The sequence below is a fragment of the Poecilia mexicana genome, unplaced genomic scaffold (genome assembly GCF_051168715.1).
Source record: "Poecilia mexicana isolate PSO_F unplaced genomic scaffold, ASM5116871v1 scaffold_1, whole genome shotgun sequence".
Taxonomy (NCBI): domain Eukaryota; kingdom Metazoa; phylum Chordata; class Actinopteri; order Cyprinodontiformes; family Poeciliidae; genus Poecilia; species Poecilia mexicana.
The window spans coordinates 12193960-12212224 of record NW_028263370.1 but is presented as its reverse complement, the minus strand read 5'-3'; the positions used below and the strand labels follow the sequence as shown (position 1 = coordinate 12212224).

General features: G+C 38.9%; 1 protein-coding gene across 3 annotated transcripts in view; it reads left to right on the top strand.

Moving 5' to 3' along the window:
- Positions 1-18265, top strand: part of tbc1d1 (TBC1 (tre-2/USP6, BUB2, cdc16) domain family, member 1) — a 52079-nt gene that overhangs the window by 20790 nt on the left and 13024 nt on the right. For 2 of the 3 annotated variants that reach the window (XM_014980889.2, XM_014980894.2), the window contains 13 exons: positions 757-846; positions 932-1036; positions 1385-1517; positions 1654-1745; positions 3781-3897; positions 4072-4197; positions 4638-4762; positions 4913-5176; positions 6729-6845; positions 6993-7106; positions 7275-7408; positions 12452-12652; positions 17155-17316. In XM_014980889.2, coding sequence (XP_014836375.2) covers positions 757-846; positions 932-1036; positions 1385-1517; positions 1654-1745; positions 3781-3897; positions 4072-4197; positions 4638-4762; positions 4913-5176; positions 6729-6845; positions 6993-7106; positions 7275-7408; positions 12452-12652; positions 17155-17316 — 1780 coding nt within the window. The remainder of the gene's footprint in view (positions 1-756; positions 847-931; positions 1037-1384; positions 1518-1653; positions 1746-3780; positions 3898-4071; positions 4198-4637; positions 4763-4912; positions 5177-6728; positions 6846-6992; positions 7107-7274; positions 7409-12451; positions 12653-17154; positions 17317-18265) is intronic. The other variant, XM_088004660.1, reaches the window with a different exon arrangement.

Here is an 18265-nt window from a genome sequence, read left to right as displayed (position 1 = left end):
ACAAAAATAACCTAAGCACAGTGAGTGCATTTAATCATATTTTAGGATTTTTTTTTTTGACATTTTTGATGCTCAATGGAAAAAATTTAAAAAATTGCAAATTTATGGGTTTCCGACAAAAGTGAAAAGAACTTCTTTGTTGATCTGATAAATCAAAATTCTCATTGTGATGATGGTTTTTTTCTCATGATAAGTGATGCGATAAATTCCCACCCTAGATGAAAGAACGTTGTATGAAAATATAGCGGCAACATTTTCAGAAATGAGTCACAAAGATAAAGCTTGTGCTCAAATAGTTGCAAAATGGCTTAAGATTAAAAAAAAAAATCAGCGTTTTGGAGAGGCCATGATTTCAGCATAGTTGGAAATTTGTGAGCACAGAAAGGTGTGTGTGTGTGAGAGAGAGAGTGTGAGGGTGTTTACTCGACAGAAGTGTGAAGAGGAATGGACAAAAATTCCAGCTGTTGTGGAATTTTTATCGAAGGATACTAAAAAAACATTTGGCACAGGTGTTGAAGTCTAAAGGTTATCCTAACAAATATATTTATTTACATTTCTTGCATTTACATTCTTGCATTTAGCTAATAGAAAAGTTTAGGGCTTTTCCGGACCTAAAACCAGAAAAAGAGTCAGATTTAATGTCAGAATATTTGTATACAGCGTACATATGTTTGTGTCTGGTTTCAACTCTTTAGCAATTTACACAATACCCCACTCATGCACACTAAAATATTTTTCTGTATGTCTTCTTATTAGGTGGGCAAGTCCCAGATCTTCTTGGTCAGTCCAGACACTAAGAAAGTTGCCATAGAAAAGAGTTTCCGAGAAATCTCATTTTGCTCTCAGGTAAGAAGCACAGCGTTTTTACCCAGATGTGTCTCATTGGCTCTGTGTTTCATTTGAAACAAGTTTTGCTTCCATCTCTTTCCAGGGAATTCGTCATGTCGATCACTTTGGCTTCATTTGCAGAGAAACGGCAGAAGGCGGAAGCTGCCATTTTGTGTGCTACGTCTTCCAGTGCACTGATGAATCATTGGTAAAGAAGTCTTTATTTAGATCCTTCATTTCTGCTTTCTAACACAAAAAAATCAATCACCTCTAATAATGTATCTTCTTTAGTTAGTTATGCAGTGACACATCATACATGGATTCAAATAATGTTGTAAAATATGGTGTTACACATTATCTGTACTGTATTTATTTTAATTTAACTTTTTTTTTAGGCTAATTTCTGGTGGGGGGGCGGGGGGGGTTTCTGTTCGTATCAGCAAAACTCAGGCGATCTTCTGTTTTCAGAAGTGAATTGATTGAACACAATTATACTTTAATCATTTGTCAAACGTATGAAAGAGTGGTATAAAGGTCCACTGTGTTGCTGTTGTAGGTGGATGAGATCATGTTGACTTTGAAGCAGGCGTTCTCTGTGGCTGCCCTACAGCAGAACGCAAAGACCCAGAGCCAGCAGTGTGACAGCTGCCCCATTCAGCAGCTCCTCAGGCTGTGTGAGAGAATAGAAGGTAGCAATTATGTATTTAAGCAACACATTCAATTATATTTGATAGATACAAACCATGACGAACCAAACATGTCAAATGCACAACAAATCTGAAATAAAACGACTCTTTCTCATATTGTCCGTTTGGTCTTTTGCAGGTTTGCACCCTTCCAAAACAAAGCTAGAGCTTCAGAAGCACTTGGCCACTTTAGACAACGATGAGCAGGCTTCAGTCTTTGAAAACACTATGGTAAGGTGTCTGTGAATCTGAAGGACATGTTGTAGCGAGAACACAAACCAGCCGGTCGGCAAGTTGTTTATCATGACTCAATCAGAGTTTCCTCCTTTGAGGTTACACAGACACACATATCATACATTATCAAAATATTTCAGCCAACCAGAGCTGCATGCTCACTCAGTTGGTTTATGCTTTTAACTGAACACACAAGATTGTTTCAACATAATTTGTAGTCTTTCCTGTGATTATGCCACATGTTGAGCTGTAGCAACAAGACAGGTTATAAGAGTTCACCAGTAGAGAAACGGGATCCTCATTTCTCTGTAGCACAGCTGACATCTGCTGGTGATCTGGCTGAACTACATCAAGAACTGCTCAGTAAGACTGATGCGTTATAGAGGAGCAGAAGTATTCATACCAATTTGACTGTTTACACAATAAAACCACACAATGTAGTGTTATGGGCCAACACAAAGTGGTGCATAATTGTGAAATGGAAGAGAAGTTTTTTTCAGTGATATATTACACTGATTTGTTATCGACCACAACGAATCAAGACGTTTTAGATTCTCATTTAGGTCTGTTCATTTTAAAATGTGAATATGAATATTGTAATATTGTAGCTCTGGCTGTTCGCTTCATGCTGCAAGGTGAAGCCAACCAGTGGTGGTTGGCAAAAGGTTGCAATCCTTTTGCAACCTCTTAGAAGTTAACCGGATATTTTCCGTATTTTTGAAATGGTGACCAAAAAATCTGAAGGCCATTTGTCATTTTGACAAATTACAATTCACAAACCAGACCACTTGGACATTTTCAACTTTGTACATATAGTTAATTGCATATTTAACTAAATCAATCAGGAAAAAAATCCCACTTGGCCATTATCTCCGAACTGGACACCTTATTCAATCGTGCCAGTCTCCAGGAGCCGACAGCGTGTTGAAGAGTTATGGGTCACAGTTCGGTGCAGCTGGACCACAAACGCACAAGCAGAACATGCAGCAGGATTTTCCTCCCTCTGAAGCGAGTGCTTATGGGATCAAGCTCCTCGTTCAAAGAATCTTGCCGTCTTCTGATTATTTCACTTAGAGAAATATTCCCTGATTTCAAAACTTTGCCTGAAGTGGCCCTTGTAATTCCAATCTCCGGTGTGGCAGCCCAGTGCTGGTTCAGCCTCCAAAGCAAAAGTCTAAAACTTCAGGACAATAGCCTTTGCAGCAACCCAAGTTTTTCCATTTTTCATTGGTAGACTGAACAGTGCTTTTTGAGAGATGTAAAGCTTGGAGGAGTCCTTTCAGACTCCTTCAATTTAAACTGATCCCTAACCTGTCTGTTGTGTTTCTTGTTCATGATGCTGCTTGTTCACTAATGTTCTCTAGGAATCGTCTAAGACTTTACAGAAAACCTGGATTTATTCTGATGTTAAATGACTTCCGAAGTCAAGTCTTTATCCTGGATTTTATGTTGAGATATGAGAGCAAAGAGTTCTGAATGCTTTAACCTCTTGGAACTGTGCATCATTTTCTGAGCGCTTCACAGTTATGCATTATTTTGTGCTGTATGCCATATAAAATCTCCAATAGGATACAGAAATCTGTGTTTGTAATGTGATAATGTGAGGTTTAAATATCCATAAACATTGTAGTTGTGCTGGGGACCAAAAATAGAGAAAACACTCATCCATCTTGTATTCCTGCTTGTCAAGCAGAAATGGTTTTCAGTCAGAATTGCCAAATAAACCACATGTTCTTGGTTAGCATGGAGCTTCTATCTTAGTATCAGTTTCATGGTGATCATGTAAATATGTAACAAAAAAACAGACTATTGCTTTAATCATCTCTTGCAAACCAAGCTGAAGGAAAAAAGGAAATGAATCCTGTTTTGATTTATATTCTCCCCATAACAATGTCCTTGAATGTTCAGTGTTTTATTCCTGCTGTTTTACTCGGATAAAAAAAAAACCCTGTTTGTATGTCTAAACTAAATACTTCCTATAGTTTATAAAACATTACTCTACGTAACTTTACATCTGCATTTTCCTCTGCAGCGGGCTCGTCCTAAGAGCGATCAGGAAGAAAATGAACTAGTGATGGCCTTCCTAAGGAATATGTATGAGGAGAAACAGAAAACTCACCAGCACTCTTCTCTTGACAACAGCAAACAGGTACAGCCTGCACGCCTCCAAATTCATTTTCCTGATGTTGGGAGCAGCATTTTGGATTGGCACAGTCCTAATTTGGACCTTCCTATTTTAACTTACCATGATGCAAGTTTTTTTTAAATTTTTTTTTTTTATTTTTGCTAGTCCGTGTTTGTTTGATCCGTGCTGTGTGTGCAGGTCTCTGAAGATGCAGCTCCTGCACCTCAGGAGACACAACAGCAGAGCAGCAGTCGGCAGCGGCTGGAGCAGTTCAAGTCCAGAGCGAAGCGCTCTCTTACCGAGTCCTTAGAAGGCATCTGGAAGGTACTGGATTATATTCTGCTTCATTTTGACAGCTGTTTTGGACAAGTGTGCACTTACAGTATTTTCTTTCCTTTCAAATAATACACTTTAAGCTATAAACATGACCCTTTATTTCCATATAAATGCGCTTTCACCATTTTAATAAACTTTAAAATAAATTTTATCAAAACTAGAAACAACCTCAGAGAAACGTGGAAATCTTCATTGACCAGGAAATGCCTGATTGGTACAATTTTTCTTCCCATCTTTGAAGCTAATCCAGAGTTTTGAAATAAATCTAAAGTGATGTTTGATCTTGTGATCGTTCTTGTGTATGTCTTATATATTCTTGTAAATGAGTGCATTAATTCATAATACGCCTTCAGAGATTCATATTCAGGTGTGAACTGATGAACGTAGTGAAAGTAATGTCTAGAACTTCTCATTTATGGTTTTTGTAGGGAAGCAATAAGGCCAAACCTCAGAGGGAGAGCAGTCAGGGAAGTGAGAGCAGCTCTTCTTCTGGTGCTGTCAGCAGAGGTCAGCCGTGCTTCGAGGACCCCCTACGACCCACCAGCCCACTCAGGTAAACCCACATGAAGGTCATTTGGTCATTTGTGATGTTTAATGCATTTTGCTCATATGCGTGAACTAACTTCTATTTGCTACTTGGTGATTATCTTAAACAGTTTTTTAGCTTTCATATGCTTACTGTCTTTCCTTGTTTTCTCCTCAGAGGCCACAACTCCGCTGGAGACTTGAAGCTTCTTGACTCGTCTGTTCCTCTGTCTTCGTCGTCCTCCTCTCTACCTGATAATCCCGAGCCGCAGGGCTTCCGCCGGCGGGCCAGCACCTTCAGTCATTCCCCCTCCCCGTCCTCAGTGCTCGAGGACTCCCCCCTATACATGCAGACTCATTCGCCACAGGAACTGAGTGCGGCTACGAAGCCCAAGCTTGTACGACACTACTCTGTGAGCACAGACAACCCTCACCAAAGCAAGTAAGAAGCTCATGTTTTTATATAAAAACCATAAATTTGTGTAAAGGAAACTTAAAGAAGGCGCCAAGCTTTAAAGATGACCATAAACTGGTATTAGCCAGGAAAAACCTGAACAACCAAGGTGAGCGTTGCAAAACCAGCTGGCTAAGTTATGCATCAATCTGTCCGTTTAGTTTTGTTTCGGTTTCATTTTACTGTTGTTCAGAAGCAGGCTAAGCAGAGATTGAAACTTGTTTGGAATTTGTTCAGCCAACCAGACTTGTTCTTCAGCATTGTTTTGGTTTATCTGCAAACTGTGCCAAAGTAATTTTAATGACCTGAGGTTTAACAACAACAATTAGATTTTTGATATTATTGGGAAGTGGGATAATTAAGTGTTCAATATATCTCCAAGTTTCCTCTTTTCTAAGAATGAAGAGGTCTGTAATTTTCTTTGTAGGTACTCCTCAGCTGTGAGATACAAAAGCTAAAAAAAAAAATCAGAAAAACAAATTGAATGACTTGTAAAGGGTGCGTCAAATATTTATTTTCTCCACTGTATCTAAATATAGGGCAGGCATAACACGACCTCTTGACTTTAGTCATCAGCTGCACCTTTTTTCCCCTGAAACTGCTGCAAACTCATTTCCTGCTTTCTTTTTTACTTGTAAAACCTGCTTGAAGATGTATCACACTAACAAAGCAACTGCACAACATCCTTCTCTTCCTTTTTTTTCTGTGGTGTAGAGTCAATGGGGTCACAGCTTCCTAGTCCTGCAGAGCAGGAAGTTTCTAGGTTCACACTCAAAACTGTTAAAATTTTCTCACTTAACATATCTTTACCGGGACAGTAATTAGTGTAAAACCTGGCTTGAAGTTAGTACACTACAATTTAGTAACAATGTAGTTAAATTAACTTAGTTACCAAATTAGTTACTTAGTTAATAAATTGCAAAACTGAAAATTTCAGTTTATAATATTTTACTAGCAGAACGTCATTAGATTACATATTTGGTATATTTAGATGTTTTCAGTTCTGACAAAAAAAAATTTCAGATTTTTAATATGAATTACCTAAAGAACAAAAAACTCTTTGATATGCAGTTCATTGTATTCTGATGTTTTATGAATTACAAGCTAATTTCTAAAACTGAAGTATATTTGTTGTAAAAGTTAACCACCATTATACTTCAGCTATAATATGTTTGAGGTTTGTATATTGGCAGTACAGTTTAAACATATTTTAAATAAATTGTAGTATATAATTTTTTTAAGTATCTTGCATCATATTTTTATTTCCTAACAATTTTGAACTTGATGTCCAGACTGTTTAAATTACAACACATTTTTCAACGTTGCAAATCATCTTTATGTATTCTATGAAATGGGATTATCCTAAACGTTTGATTACTTATTCTTACTTGCATAAATATTAAAACAAACCGTTAGGTTTGAAATGCTTCATATCTTCTTCCTTTTTCCAAATTCTACATTTTTTTTCTGTTAAGTTAAAAGGCCCAAAGTCTATGACTCTCTTCTGTTTTATTCCTTCTTTATTTACACCAATTTTCAGAAATCTCCCAACCGACTCCACCCTTCCTCCTCTTCCTCCCTTTCCTTCATGCCATTCTCCTCTCCTCCTCCATCATCCTTCTTCACCTTCTGCTGGAGCCCGTTTCAATAAGAGAAGGTGAGAGTGTGGTTTTCAGTTTACCTCTCTGCAGTGTCATTTCATTAACTGTTTCTTTATACGATTTCATGCATCATATCTTTGTGTGAAATGGGTCCATGTTTTCTTTTTCTCATCTGTGTTTTGCCTCCCATTCCATCATCTCAGTCCTCTGGGTGGTCTCCGTGCCCGTCTGCACTCCTCCTCCTCTGTCCCTAACTTTCTGAAATTTCAATTTCTGGCTCCTGTCCAAGAGAACGATTGTCCCGAGCCAAAAAGCAGGTACACATGTGCACAGAGTCATCATATCTATGTGGGTGTACCAAGATCTCCATGAATCCCTTCTCCTGTATAACTCATATATGTGTAAACCGTAATGTTTTGTCCCGTCTTACGTAATGACGGCTTATGTTTCCATCTGTAACCACACTTGTGTGTTTGTTCTTTCAGGGATGTTGCAGCTCTCTCTACATCGAGAGCAGCTTGTGTGGCGGGTGAAAGTCCACTGCGAAACCACAGACACTCGTGGAGGCAGCAGATCTTCCTGCGGGTTGCTACTCCTCAGAAAGGCACAGACCCCACTGGTAGGAACTCGCAACTCGGAACATTTTTTTTTCCAATGTAGTTTGTTTATCTTCATGATGTAGACAGTATTTTCTCATTTCTCTTATTGTACAAGTTGTAACATCAACTCGTTTTCAGTCTAAAAATGTTAGCCAAAATGGTAGGAGAAAGAAGAAGCACGTGCAGGCTGCAGTGACAAGACGTTTCCACTCTGTGTCGCCCTTTTGTTTAAATTAACCAAGGTTTTTTTTTTTCTTTTTTTCTCCATCTTCACCGGAGAAAAAACAGAGACTTTTTTGTACTACACAAAATCCTCTATGAGATGTTAAATGCACAGGTGATATTTTTTACACTATTGTAAGGTAAGGTAACACATTAAGACACTTTATGGAACCAAAATAGCTCAGAGCAATTATCTGCTCGTACATAGACGCAACCTGCTGAAGTTTCAGAACCAAATTTCCTTATCGACTATAAGCAAATGATGGCTTTAAATCATCATTACTGAAACGGGCACGAATCGCACCTCCTCAACTGTTTCTGAAACTTTTTCACTTCTGCAAGTTTAGTGTCCCATTTTTTTTGTTTGTTTAAGCAAAAAAAAAATTTAAATAATAAAAAAAAAGTGGACAAATTAATTCACGTTAAAAATAACAATCCGGCCCAGATTTTGGTCTCTTTGACGTTTAGCAAATATCATCAATTATATTTGATAGTTTGCAAAACAAATCAAAATGTTAATTATTTTTACCTACTCAATCAAAATAAATATTATAATACCCATTCCTAAAATATAATTCATAAAGAAGCACAGTTTCTACTGTTTTGGTACTTTGTCCTGCAGTACTGGTGTAAAGGACTGCATAAACTTTGACCAGTTAAAATTTCCATTTGGAAAATTACAGGAAACATTAATCAGACTCGTACTCTTGAATAAACCCAGCGCATTTAATAACAAAGCTCTTCTTAGAGTGGATAAAGCTGAGACTAACCAGCGGCTTACACTTAATATCTGAAAGGTTTATATGAATTATAGGATTAGCATGATGCCCTGCAAGGCACACATGTTCACGTCTCAAATCTCATATAATCAAATTCATTCATCTTTCATCAGTCTGTTCTTTTTTCTCCTTGAAACAAAGGTTGAAACTGAAAGAATATGTTGAAACTATTAAAAAAATCTCAATCTGATGAAAGTAATTACCTTTCAGAAAATAAAATAAGGAATAAAGTATGAGAAATTTACGTTTTCCATGCACATTTCGTTTTTCCATTCTTATTCTCAAACTCCACTTTTCCAAACTGGAAACCTAAACAGGGTACCTATTCATACATAGGTACCCTGTATGTATTCTGTACAAGAACATTAATCTATTGACTGCTTGATCTGCCAAAATGTATTTTTCTATGCACAATTTATGCTTAAAATAATCAAAGCAAAGAGTTTAATAAGCATGCACCCCAACAAATGACACAAGTTTAGTGTCTCCAAGGATGACTTGCATAAGTTTTATTGTAAACAAATGCTGACAGGTGATTTATGTCAACAGTTAAGTCAACAATTCTGTCTTGTATTTTTCAGTCAGGCAGAACATTTGACAGCGCAGTCAAACCCCAGGCTACTTCAGCACTGTTCTGTTAAAGTATTTCTCTTAATCTTAAGCAAGTAATTTGTTTAATATCATGCAATATCGATCACCTGTCACAGAATTTGTTCACAATGAAATGTATGGAACTCATCCTTGGAAACACTAAACTTTTCATTCTTTGGCTTGCATAATATTAAATCCTATGTTTATTATTATTATTAAGATCAGATTACACATAGAAAAAATATATTCTGGTAGCTAAAGCAGTTGAGTTAATGCTCTTAAGCTGAGTTTGGTCTAAACAGCTGGACAGTGACAGATTTTGTCACCTCTAACTGTTTGAATTTGCACATTGCCATAAATATTGTTCTTGCAACAAAAATAGCACATTTAAGCACTTTTTCTTATGCCCGCTAGAGATGGCAAAGACCGTGGTGTTGATCTTTTCACGTTAGTTTGTGTTTACCAAACAAACACAGTAACTATAAGTAAGTCACAACCATGTAATTATGACAACAAGAAGAGATGGGATTCTGCTGCGTCATGCACATTCTGAGCCATGACTGTCCGAGGTTAAATAATCCTGATTTTTGTTTTTCAGGTTTGCTTAAGAGTTATTTGTTAGAGAATCTCCTCGCTAGATGTTTTTGGTAGTATTGTATCGTATGCTCAAAGAGAGTCTTGGGAGCTTCGTGATAATTCAAGGAAAGTTTCGTAATTGATATTGTGATTCCAGTGTATTAGTGTAACAGTTTTATGCGTTCCTGATATTCTCCAATCTCACTATCAACATGTCCAAACACAGCATGTCCCTTTAAAAAAAAAATCCAATGGATAAAACAAAGGGCTGCACAGTGGCGCAGTTGGTAGAGCTGTTGCCTTGCAGCAAGAAGGTTCTAGGTTCAATTCCTGGCCCTGGTCTTTCTGCATGGAGTTTGCATGTTCTCCCTGTGCATGCGTGGGTTTTCTCCGGGTACTCCGGTTTCCACTCTGGTTTCCTCCCACAGTCCAAAAACATGACTATCAGTTTAATTGGCCTCTCCAAATTGCCCCTAGGTATGAGTGTGTGTTTGCATGGTTGTTTGTCTCTGTGTTGCCCTGCGACAGACTGGCGACCTGTCCAGGGTGACCCCGCCTCTCGCCCGGAACGATAGCTGGAGATGGGCACCAGCAACCCTCCCGACTCCACTGAGGTGTAAAGAAAATGGATGGATAAAACGAAAACTTTGCTGTAAAATATACAACCTTCCTGTTGTCTGCTTTAAGTCTAGCTCTCTCTCACTTTCTCACAGCCCTGATAAACCTTCGATGTGTAGAAATTACAGTTTTCTATCATCAGATTTAGTCATGACTTTAAATGTCCCCCTCATGTCTTCACCACCACTCTCACCCACGCAGGGATTTTCTCTGGGGAAGTAACTTTATCTAGTGAGTACGTTGGGGAATGTGGGACTATTGTGTCCTTTTTATCTGCCATCCCACTGCTGTTCATTAGGGAGTAGGGAGGGCGCGCCTGTTTTCTGTTCATTACGCCTCCCTCCTCTAATGAAACCGGTAAGGAGCTGGGAAGACGTCTGTCTGCAGGAATAAAAAGATCTGAAGCAAACATTTCGTTTTGAGTCAGCAGCAGAAAAAACAGCTTTTAGCGGGTCACTGCAAAGGACTTTGTGCTGGCTGAACGCAGCGCTGCGTTTTGGCTGAGTTGGGTGTGTTTTTGTGAGCTCATGGATGTGTCTAGAGAGGGTGTGTTGGCATGGGATGGTGGTACTTCAAGGTCATGTTGACAGTCCACACACAGACAGCGCCAGAGGAAAGCACCAGTCTTGTTGACCCACTTTGTGTGTTTTGTGTGTGTTCAACAAAGTTCTAGCAGTGTTGCTTGCCCAGGAAATTGCCTGTGTGCCACTTTGCAGAAATGAATGGGTGTGAGAGGTTTTTATGTTGCATTCAGGCATACACACAGCTTTAACAATAAAGGGTAAATTAGGATGAGAAAAACTATGCAATTTATTTTTTTTCAATGCAGGCAAGCCTCCAGCTATGAAGTTGGGTTTTTTTTTTCACACCCCACTCCTCACAGAGGTTCTGTTGCAACAGTGTCGCCGTCTGAGTTTGTCTAAGAAATGCATACCTCTATATCTCTCAAAAGATCTAAATAGCTTTTATCTAAATTCGAGTGTTCGTCTGCATCACTCCTGAATCAGTCTGCGCATTTACTTCTACCTGCAGAGCTATAATTCTTTATAGTGATGGCTGGTTTCAGCATGTCTGAGAAACTCTCTGACTCAGACATAAAGAGATAACTGCATAAATTGTAAACCTGGCACAGAGTACACAGTTGTAATCCTGTTTGTCTATTAATGCCTTGGCATCAAGGTTTCTCTGCTTTATAAGGTTTTTTTATTTTTTTCAAAAAGCTGTCTTGCATTTTTTTTTATTTCCTCAGAAGAACTTTATAAAAAGATCAGGATCAAATATGCATACCTGTCTAGCACGGGCAGATATGTGTGTGTGCAGATACTTGTTTGTGCGTGTGGATGCCAAGGTAATCAAACTGATCATGATTTTCCTAAGAACTAAAACAGAAGCACTATCTAGATAATTGGTATGTCCCTCCTCTGAACAGCACAGGGTATTTTGAGGGTTGGGATGCACCCAGCACTTTGAGTCGCACAAACTTTTTTTTTTTTAAGCGTCCCTCTGCTTCCGCTTATCCTCATGCTCCAAATTTTACTCACTTGTGCCGTCAGTTGTAAATCACTCTATTTATTTTTTTCATTTTTTGATTCTTTGATTTTAAACATTTCACCCCGGAATCAGTTTTTCTTTCTTCAAAACATATAGATTTTGTAAATAATAAACGCACAGGTAAATCAACCACACCACTTTCCAGAGGACAGATCACACAGGTGGGTCAATAAATAGATGCAAATCAGCTATTAGATGATTTGCATCTAATAGCTTTAAGGAAGTTTTCTACTTCCTTAAAGTAGAAAACTTTAAGGAAGTTTTCTACTTCCTTAAAGTTGCAGTCACTTACATTTATGGCGCAACATAAAAATTCTGGTTTGCTCCATTTTTCCAGCAATGAAATCTACAGGATTTTATTTCTGTAGTAGTGCAGAGGTCCGATGCAAAAGCACAAAGTTTCACAAATTAGAGATGTTTCGAAATGTCCGAAACGACAGAAGATTGACGTCTCCCAACATCACGAATGTAAAAACTGTTAAGTCATGCATCCTGTTGAATGCCACCACAGTGTCTAAAGGTAGAACTTCTCAGCACAATCCAAACAGTTTGACTGGTATGAAAGTTACCAGACTTCTAGGATTTTTGCATTACTACACTGTATTTGTTGGGTGACTTAAGCTGCATAATGACTGCAGCTCAAATCACAAACTAAGATCACACATTATTTTTGATTCCAGAATTAAAGCTATAATTTCTAAACATATGTTTTGTTTTCCATTTCAGAGCGGGTGGATCCCTGCCTGGACGGGGGTCTGATATGTGTGGGCCAGGTGTCGGGGATAGGTAATGGAGATTCAACCATGGGAGCCTTGCCAGAGGAGGGGACGAAGAGGAGCAAAGTGGAGCTGAGGGAGCTGTGGAGGAAGGCCATCCTACAGCAGATCTTGCTGCAGCGAATGGAGAGTGAGAACCAGAAACTGCAAGGTGAGATGGAAGCATGGACAAGTTAAATGGTACCTGTTTACTCTGGATTTGTCTTAACGAACCAAAACTTACCGTATTTTCCGCACTATAAGACGCACCTAAAAACCTTCAATTTCCTCAAAAGCCGACAGTGCGCCTTATAATCCGGTGCGCCTTATATATGGACCAATATTGAGCCACAACAGGTCCAGCAACGGACTTTACCACAGGGGCCGCGTTTCATTGGCTAATGCCCATTTTAGGTCACAGTGCAGCTACCACGTGCGTGACCGTCTCACAAACACAAGCTACAGTAGTAAACATATGCTAATGTACATTCAAAACCATGAATGCCGACTTACCCAGCCTTGCAAGAACAATAGGCATCAGTGATCTTGTCCACAGCTATATTTATGCTGAGGGTGTGAGGATCTGCTGTTTTCCTCATCTATCGGTAGCTTTTAGCTGTGACGCGCACAATGTTGGAGGCATCCAGTGGCTCAAACACCTTGATGTCGTCCAAAAAAGATGACATGAACTTGTTGGTTCCCCTGTCCATTGTCGTGGCTGATATGTTGTGAAAATCCGGCAGAAATGCTACGCTAATTAACTCAGATCGAAATGAAAGACGTCATGTTTACACAGACATGCAGTAGGCTGCTTACGTAGTTGGTCCACTACGGTAAGCAGCCGCCTACTTCTTTTTCCCCCGTAGAAGAAGTGGTGCGCGGTGCATGCTGGGATAGTTGTCAGAACACTGGTTTGTTAATAAAGTTTGATAATACATTTAAAGGGGGGGAGGGGCAGGGGAAGAGAGACAGAGACTGCAGCGGCAGCGTGTCGGTTGGTCTGTGTTACCCAGAAAGCAGTTGGGCATAATATCGCAACACCAACACCGTGAGTGAAACAACGGCTGGGCCAGCCTACTATATAAAGTACTCGGGGACCATTTCTTTATTAATGTGGATGTGTAATAATAGAGTATGAAGCGTCTATTCTATGCGCCTTATAATGCGGTGCGCCTAATGTATGAAAAAAGTCCTAAAATAGGCCATTCATTGAAGGTGCGCCTTATAATCCGGTGCGCCTTATAGTGCGGAAAATACGGTACTTTGATATTTGCTCATAGATATGCAAAAAAAAAAAAATCTGCACGTCTGTGTCATAAATACAGCAGCACATGGTGTTGAGGAGGGAATCTGTATGTAGAGACAATTCTGGCCTTTTTATTGGAAGTAACACCAGCTAAATACCAAACTTAACAATATGAACTCATCGCAAACTTTAATGGATTTGAAATTATGAATTTATCATCATAAACGTAATGAGATACACAGAGAAATGGGCTGGTGATCAGAATCGGCAGATTTTCTAGATTTTCTACTCAGTTCTCCCTGACTTGTTTGGCTGGAAATGACAAAACTGTAATCAGTGACGGCATCATAAACAACCATCTCCCCCGTCAGCAGCTCAAAACGTGCCAAAAAAAATATTATTTCATCTTAAATACCAAAATCTATTTAAACCAAATATTTTTACAGTATCGGCGTCTTTAAGTGGTCAGTGCTTCATTTATAAACAACCATCACTCTTTCTGTCAAAACAAGTTATTCTTTATGACGCATAGCCTGTTCAGATGTGCATTAAATAAGATTCTGTAATTAAGGACACACCTTTTCTCGTGCAGGGCCTGCCACAACCTCAAATTAATAGAGCATATTATGTTTTGTTTGTGACGTTGCATGTGTTTACCGGGAAGTAAATCTTCAGGGTGTGCCAGGTGCTCCACCTCTTTGATGACCGAGTTGGCATGGAGCTACACTTCAAGTAGCTGTTTGTCATTGCCATAACTACCTGTCTTACTTGTAAACCCTTAAGTGATACACACCCATCACGCAAATAGAAATGATCACCTCCGCAGTCGGGTGGAGTCGGAGATATTGGTGTGTTATCATAAAAATAAAAAAAGTCCTGCTGAATCTCTCTAAGCTAACAAATTTGCCCATGTTCGCATTTTTACCACATTGAATCTTCCCGGCAGAGTTGCTCGTTTGTTTTTTCTTATTTTGGAGCTCCACCTTTGTGTCCTACTTCTTGCCCGTTAGTCTGTGTGCAGCTCAGTTTGTCTGTCTGCCCTGTTTTTGGGTCAGCTATGAAAGCGCATGTGTGCGTTTCTCCTTCATTATGTGTGGATCTTTGTCAGCTCCTGGGTGGGGTATCCTGTCTTGTTTTGTGTTATCAAAGGCGGAGTGTTCCGGCAGCAGAGAAAGAGAACGAACCAGAGAGTAGGAGGCTAGGAGAGACTGGAAGGTGGAGCCACTGCATGCCAGCTGGGCTGCTGCCAAAGAGCGAGTCTTGATGGACTTGATTCTGCTTGCTCCAGGCAGATAAGACAGACAGCCTCTATTCTTGCTCTGGGTGTGTCAACCACCAGCTCCTTCCAGTTTTTTATTTTTTTATTTTTATTGTCCTCTTTGCTTTCCAGGTCGCCTCCATTACGTATCTCTCTTTGACTGCTGATTTTTCGCTTTATAATCAGCATTCCTTTGCAGCTTTGAAAAGTATGGAATTTGATTTAGATATTTTACAAGTCTGGATAAGTTTGGGAAAAGAAAATGGAGCAGAAAAATGTCCTTATATTCACACTTTATTTCTATTTTCTGTTTTAAAAGTTATATCCATCTCTCTGTCACATATTTCTCTTCTTTCCCATCTACTGTCCCTCTTACTTTCTTAAGCTTTCTCACATCTTTGTGGTTCTGTAGGAAGCTCAAGTCTTCATGATATCTTAAGCTTGACCTCACTCAACAGATAGATCTGCATGGCATTTTTATTGTGTATTTTATTGATTTTTAGTTTTTGTACATCACAAATCAGTGGGAGAAAAAAATACTGAGGCTTCTAGTTTGTGTAGCATAATGAACATAATCCTTTCTGATGACTGTCAATGGAGGCTGTTGGCGTCATGAAAATATAAGGCCAAATAACTTTTACTTCGGTCTGTGAAACTATGGTCTTTGAATGTGAAAAATTTGAAGGAACTTTTGAAAGCATTTCAGAAAAACAATTTAAACTTTCTAATGCTCTGAATCCGGCACTTAATATACTTGTTGCATATTTTTGGTTGCTTGTGTTAAAAGCAGCCCACCAAAGTGGTTGTGGTGTAACTTCAGTTGTCTCTGGATGTTTTTGGCTACAATTTTGTGATGCAATGATGATGCCATAATACCTTCCATTTCCTGGAAGATATAAAAGAACAGATTGTAATGCAACGTGCTACATTGTCTCCATCCTGTCCCAAAGTGCTCATATCACTCCTCCGGATTCCCGGCCAAGTCACAGGCGGTCACTGGGCGTACGCCGCACATGGCTGGGAAGGAGGGAAGAGGGAGAGCACGGCTCATGATTGACACAGATGTGGAATTATCTGAGTGAGGAGAGCGAAGCATAAAGAAACAGAAGCAAAGATGAATTGTGAAGAGCCTGGGGAGGCAGAGAGGAAGGGTGCGGTCAAAAAAGAGAGGAACAGCAGAGGGGTGTTGGGTGTTTCCTCAAATTCTTTGATCAGGGTTGTGAAAATGGTAGCAGAAATCACAGTTTTGTGTGTGTGTTTTTTTTTTGTTTTTTTTTTGTTTTTTTTTTCCGTTGTTGCTTCAATCTCACATTTCTGGGCTCGGTTACACCATGCAAATGAATTTCCCTCAACAGGGAGAGGTTGTAGCCATCTACCTATAGTGACGACTCTAATGCTCAATAACATACAGGAATTAATTTTTTCTTTTTTTGGTTTTTTGCTTGTTGAAAATTACAGATATCCGAAGTATAATATTACTGAATCCAACTTTTGCAGAATAAAATCATTTGCATGGCTGTTTAATTATTTTTCTGCACAGGAATGCATGAAATTAACCTTCTAATTATGAAGATGTGGCATGCATCAGCTTTGCAGCCACCGCCCAGAGCTTTCTAACAAATAACAGTGTGTTATTGTCATGCTAAGTGTGAAGCCAAAGAGGGATGAGGTCATAAAAAGAAATTAATAAATGTGTGGCAGGGCTGGAAAGAAAAACAATATTTACTGATATATCAGACTAATATAACCTGACTAAATGGAGTTTTAAATGATGATTCTGAAATTATGGATAAATTTATTCCAGATGCAAGTGGACCATGCAAAATATTTACGCTTTTTTACATGTCAATCTATCAAACGTTTTGTTGGAGATCATCAAGATGGGTTTTGGACCCTTGTGTTCTTGGTCAGCAGTGGTTTTCATCTTGGATGTTTTGTTTTTTTTTCACACTGATTGTTGAATCATGAATAAAAACATGGATAGAAAATATATTTGCACCACTAATCCAGCTGGCGATTATAAACTCTTCCAATGACATAAAGGTAGCAAATATTTCCTATCAGGTGATCATGTGACAACACAGACACCCATGTCTGAATTAAAGCATTGGTCTGACTGGTTTGGTGTATTCAGATCTTTACCTGTGTTGTTTTTGTGTTTGCCCCACAGCCTCAGAGAGCGATCTGCAGAACAAGCGCCTGAAGCTGGACTATGAAGAAATCACTCCATGCCTGAAGGAGGTCACTGTGGTGTGGGAGAAACTCCTGAGTACACCTGGCAGGACAAAAGTCAAATTTGACACAGAGACCATACATGCCGCAGTTGCACAAGGTACTCGTTTGGCTTCTCAGATAGATGCATACAGCAGTGCTGCGTGGAACTATTTGTTCAGCCCTAAAATCAGCAAACATTTGCAAATATTGACCTAGATGTGATGTAAGGGCCGTGCTGATTAAGTTTCTCTTCTCCTCGAAACTCATCTGAGTCACTTTAGATTTAGAGTTTCTGTTTTCTACATACCAGGAGGCAGCAGAGTTCTAGACATTTATTCATCTGCATTCATACCTTCACCACCGTTTTTTAAAGCTATCCACATGGTAAACATTATTTTCTTCATTAGCAAAAGAAAAACACTACAGTATTTATATACATTGAATTCTAAATATTGTCGATTTATATTTTGTATAGCATATTTTGCTAGATGATGTGGGATTGTAAAGGATATGAATGAAGACGGGGAGACAGTGGTGAGGTGTGCAGTCGGAGTCAGAGACTTGGTTAAAGTACGGCTCGCCTCTGACCCCTTTATGTTTTGGAAAGTTGTTTCTGTTTTGCTTAAAAGCCTTAATTGGCTGCATGTTATCACTTATGTGACAATTACCTTTCATTTATTTTACACATTTCCTTTTTTTTTTTTCTTTTTTTTACCACCTTTAGCTGTCTGGGAGTCAGCGCTCTGTTTTGTCCATTGTGCAAAATCAGAATCTTCTTTACTTATTTATTTTCTATTAACATTAGGAAGATTATCTCTTGACATTAAAACTAATCTGAGCAGTGGTGGACTTAAATTCATGCGTCACAGCTGCGGAAACCTTAGGAAGAGAAACGATAAATGTTAATATAAAATTCAAATGAGTAATTTGATTTTAAAGAAGTCACAAAACTTCACCAAATGTGACAATCTTTTCCTTTAGATGCAATAATATCTGATATTAGTGGTGCAACTCCAAGGGTTTGCATAGTTCAGAGTGATGTCAGCGCACCAAGGGCCTACTATCTT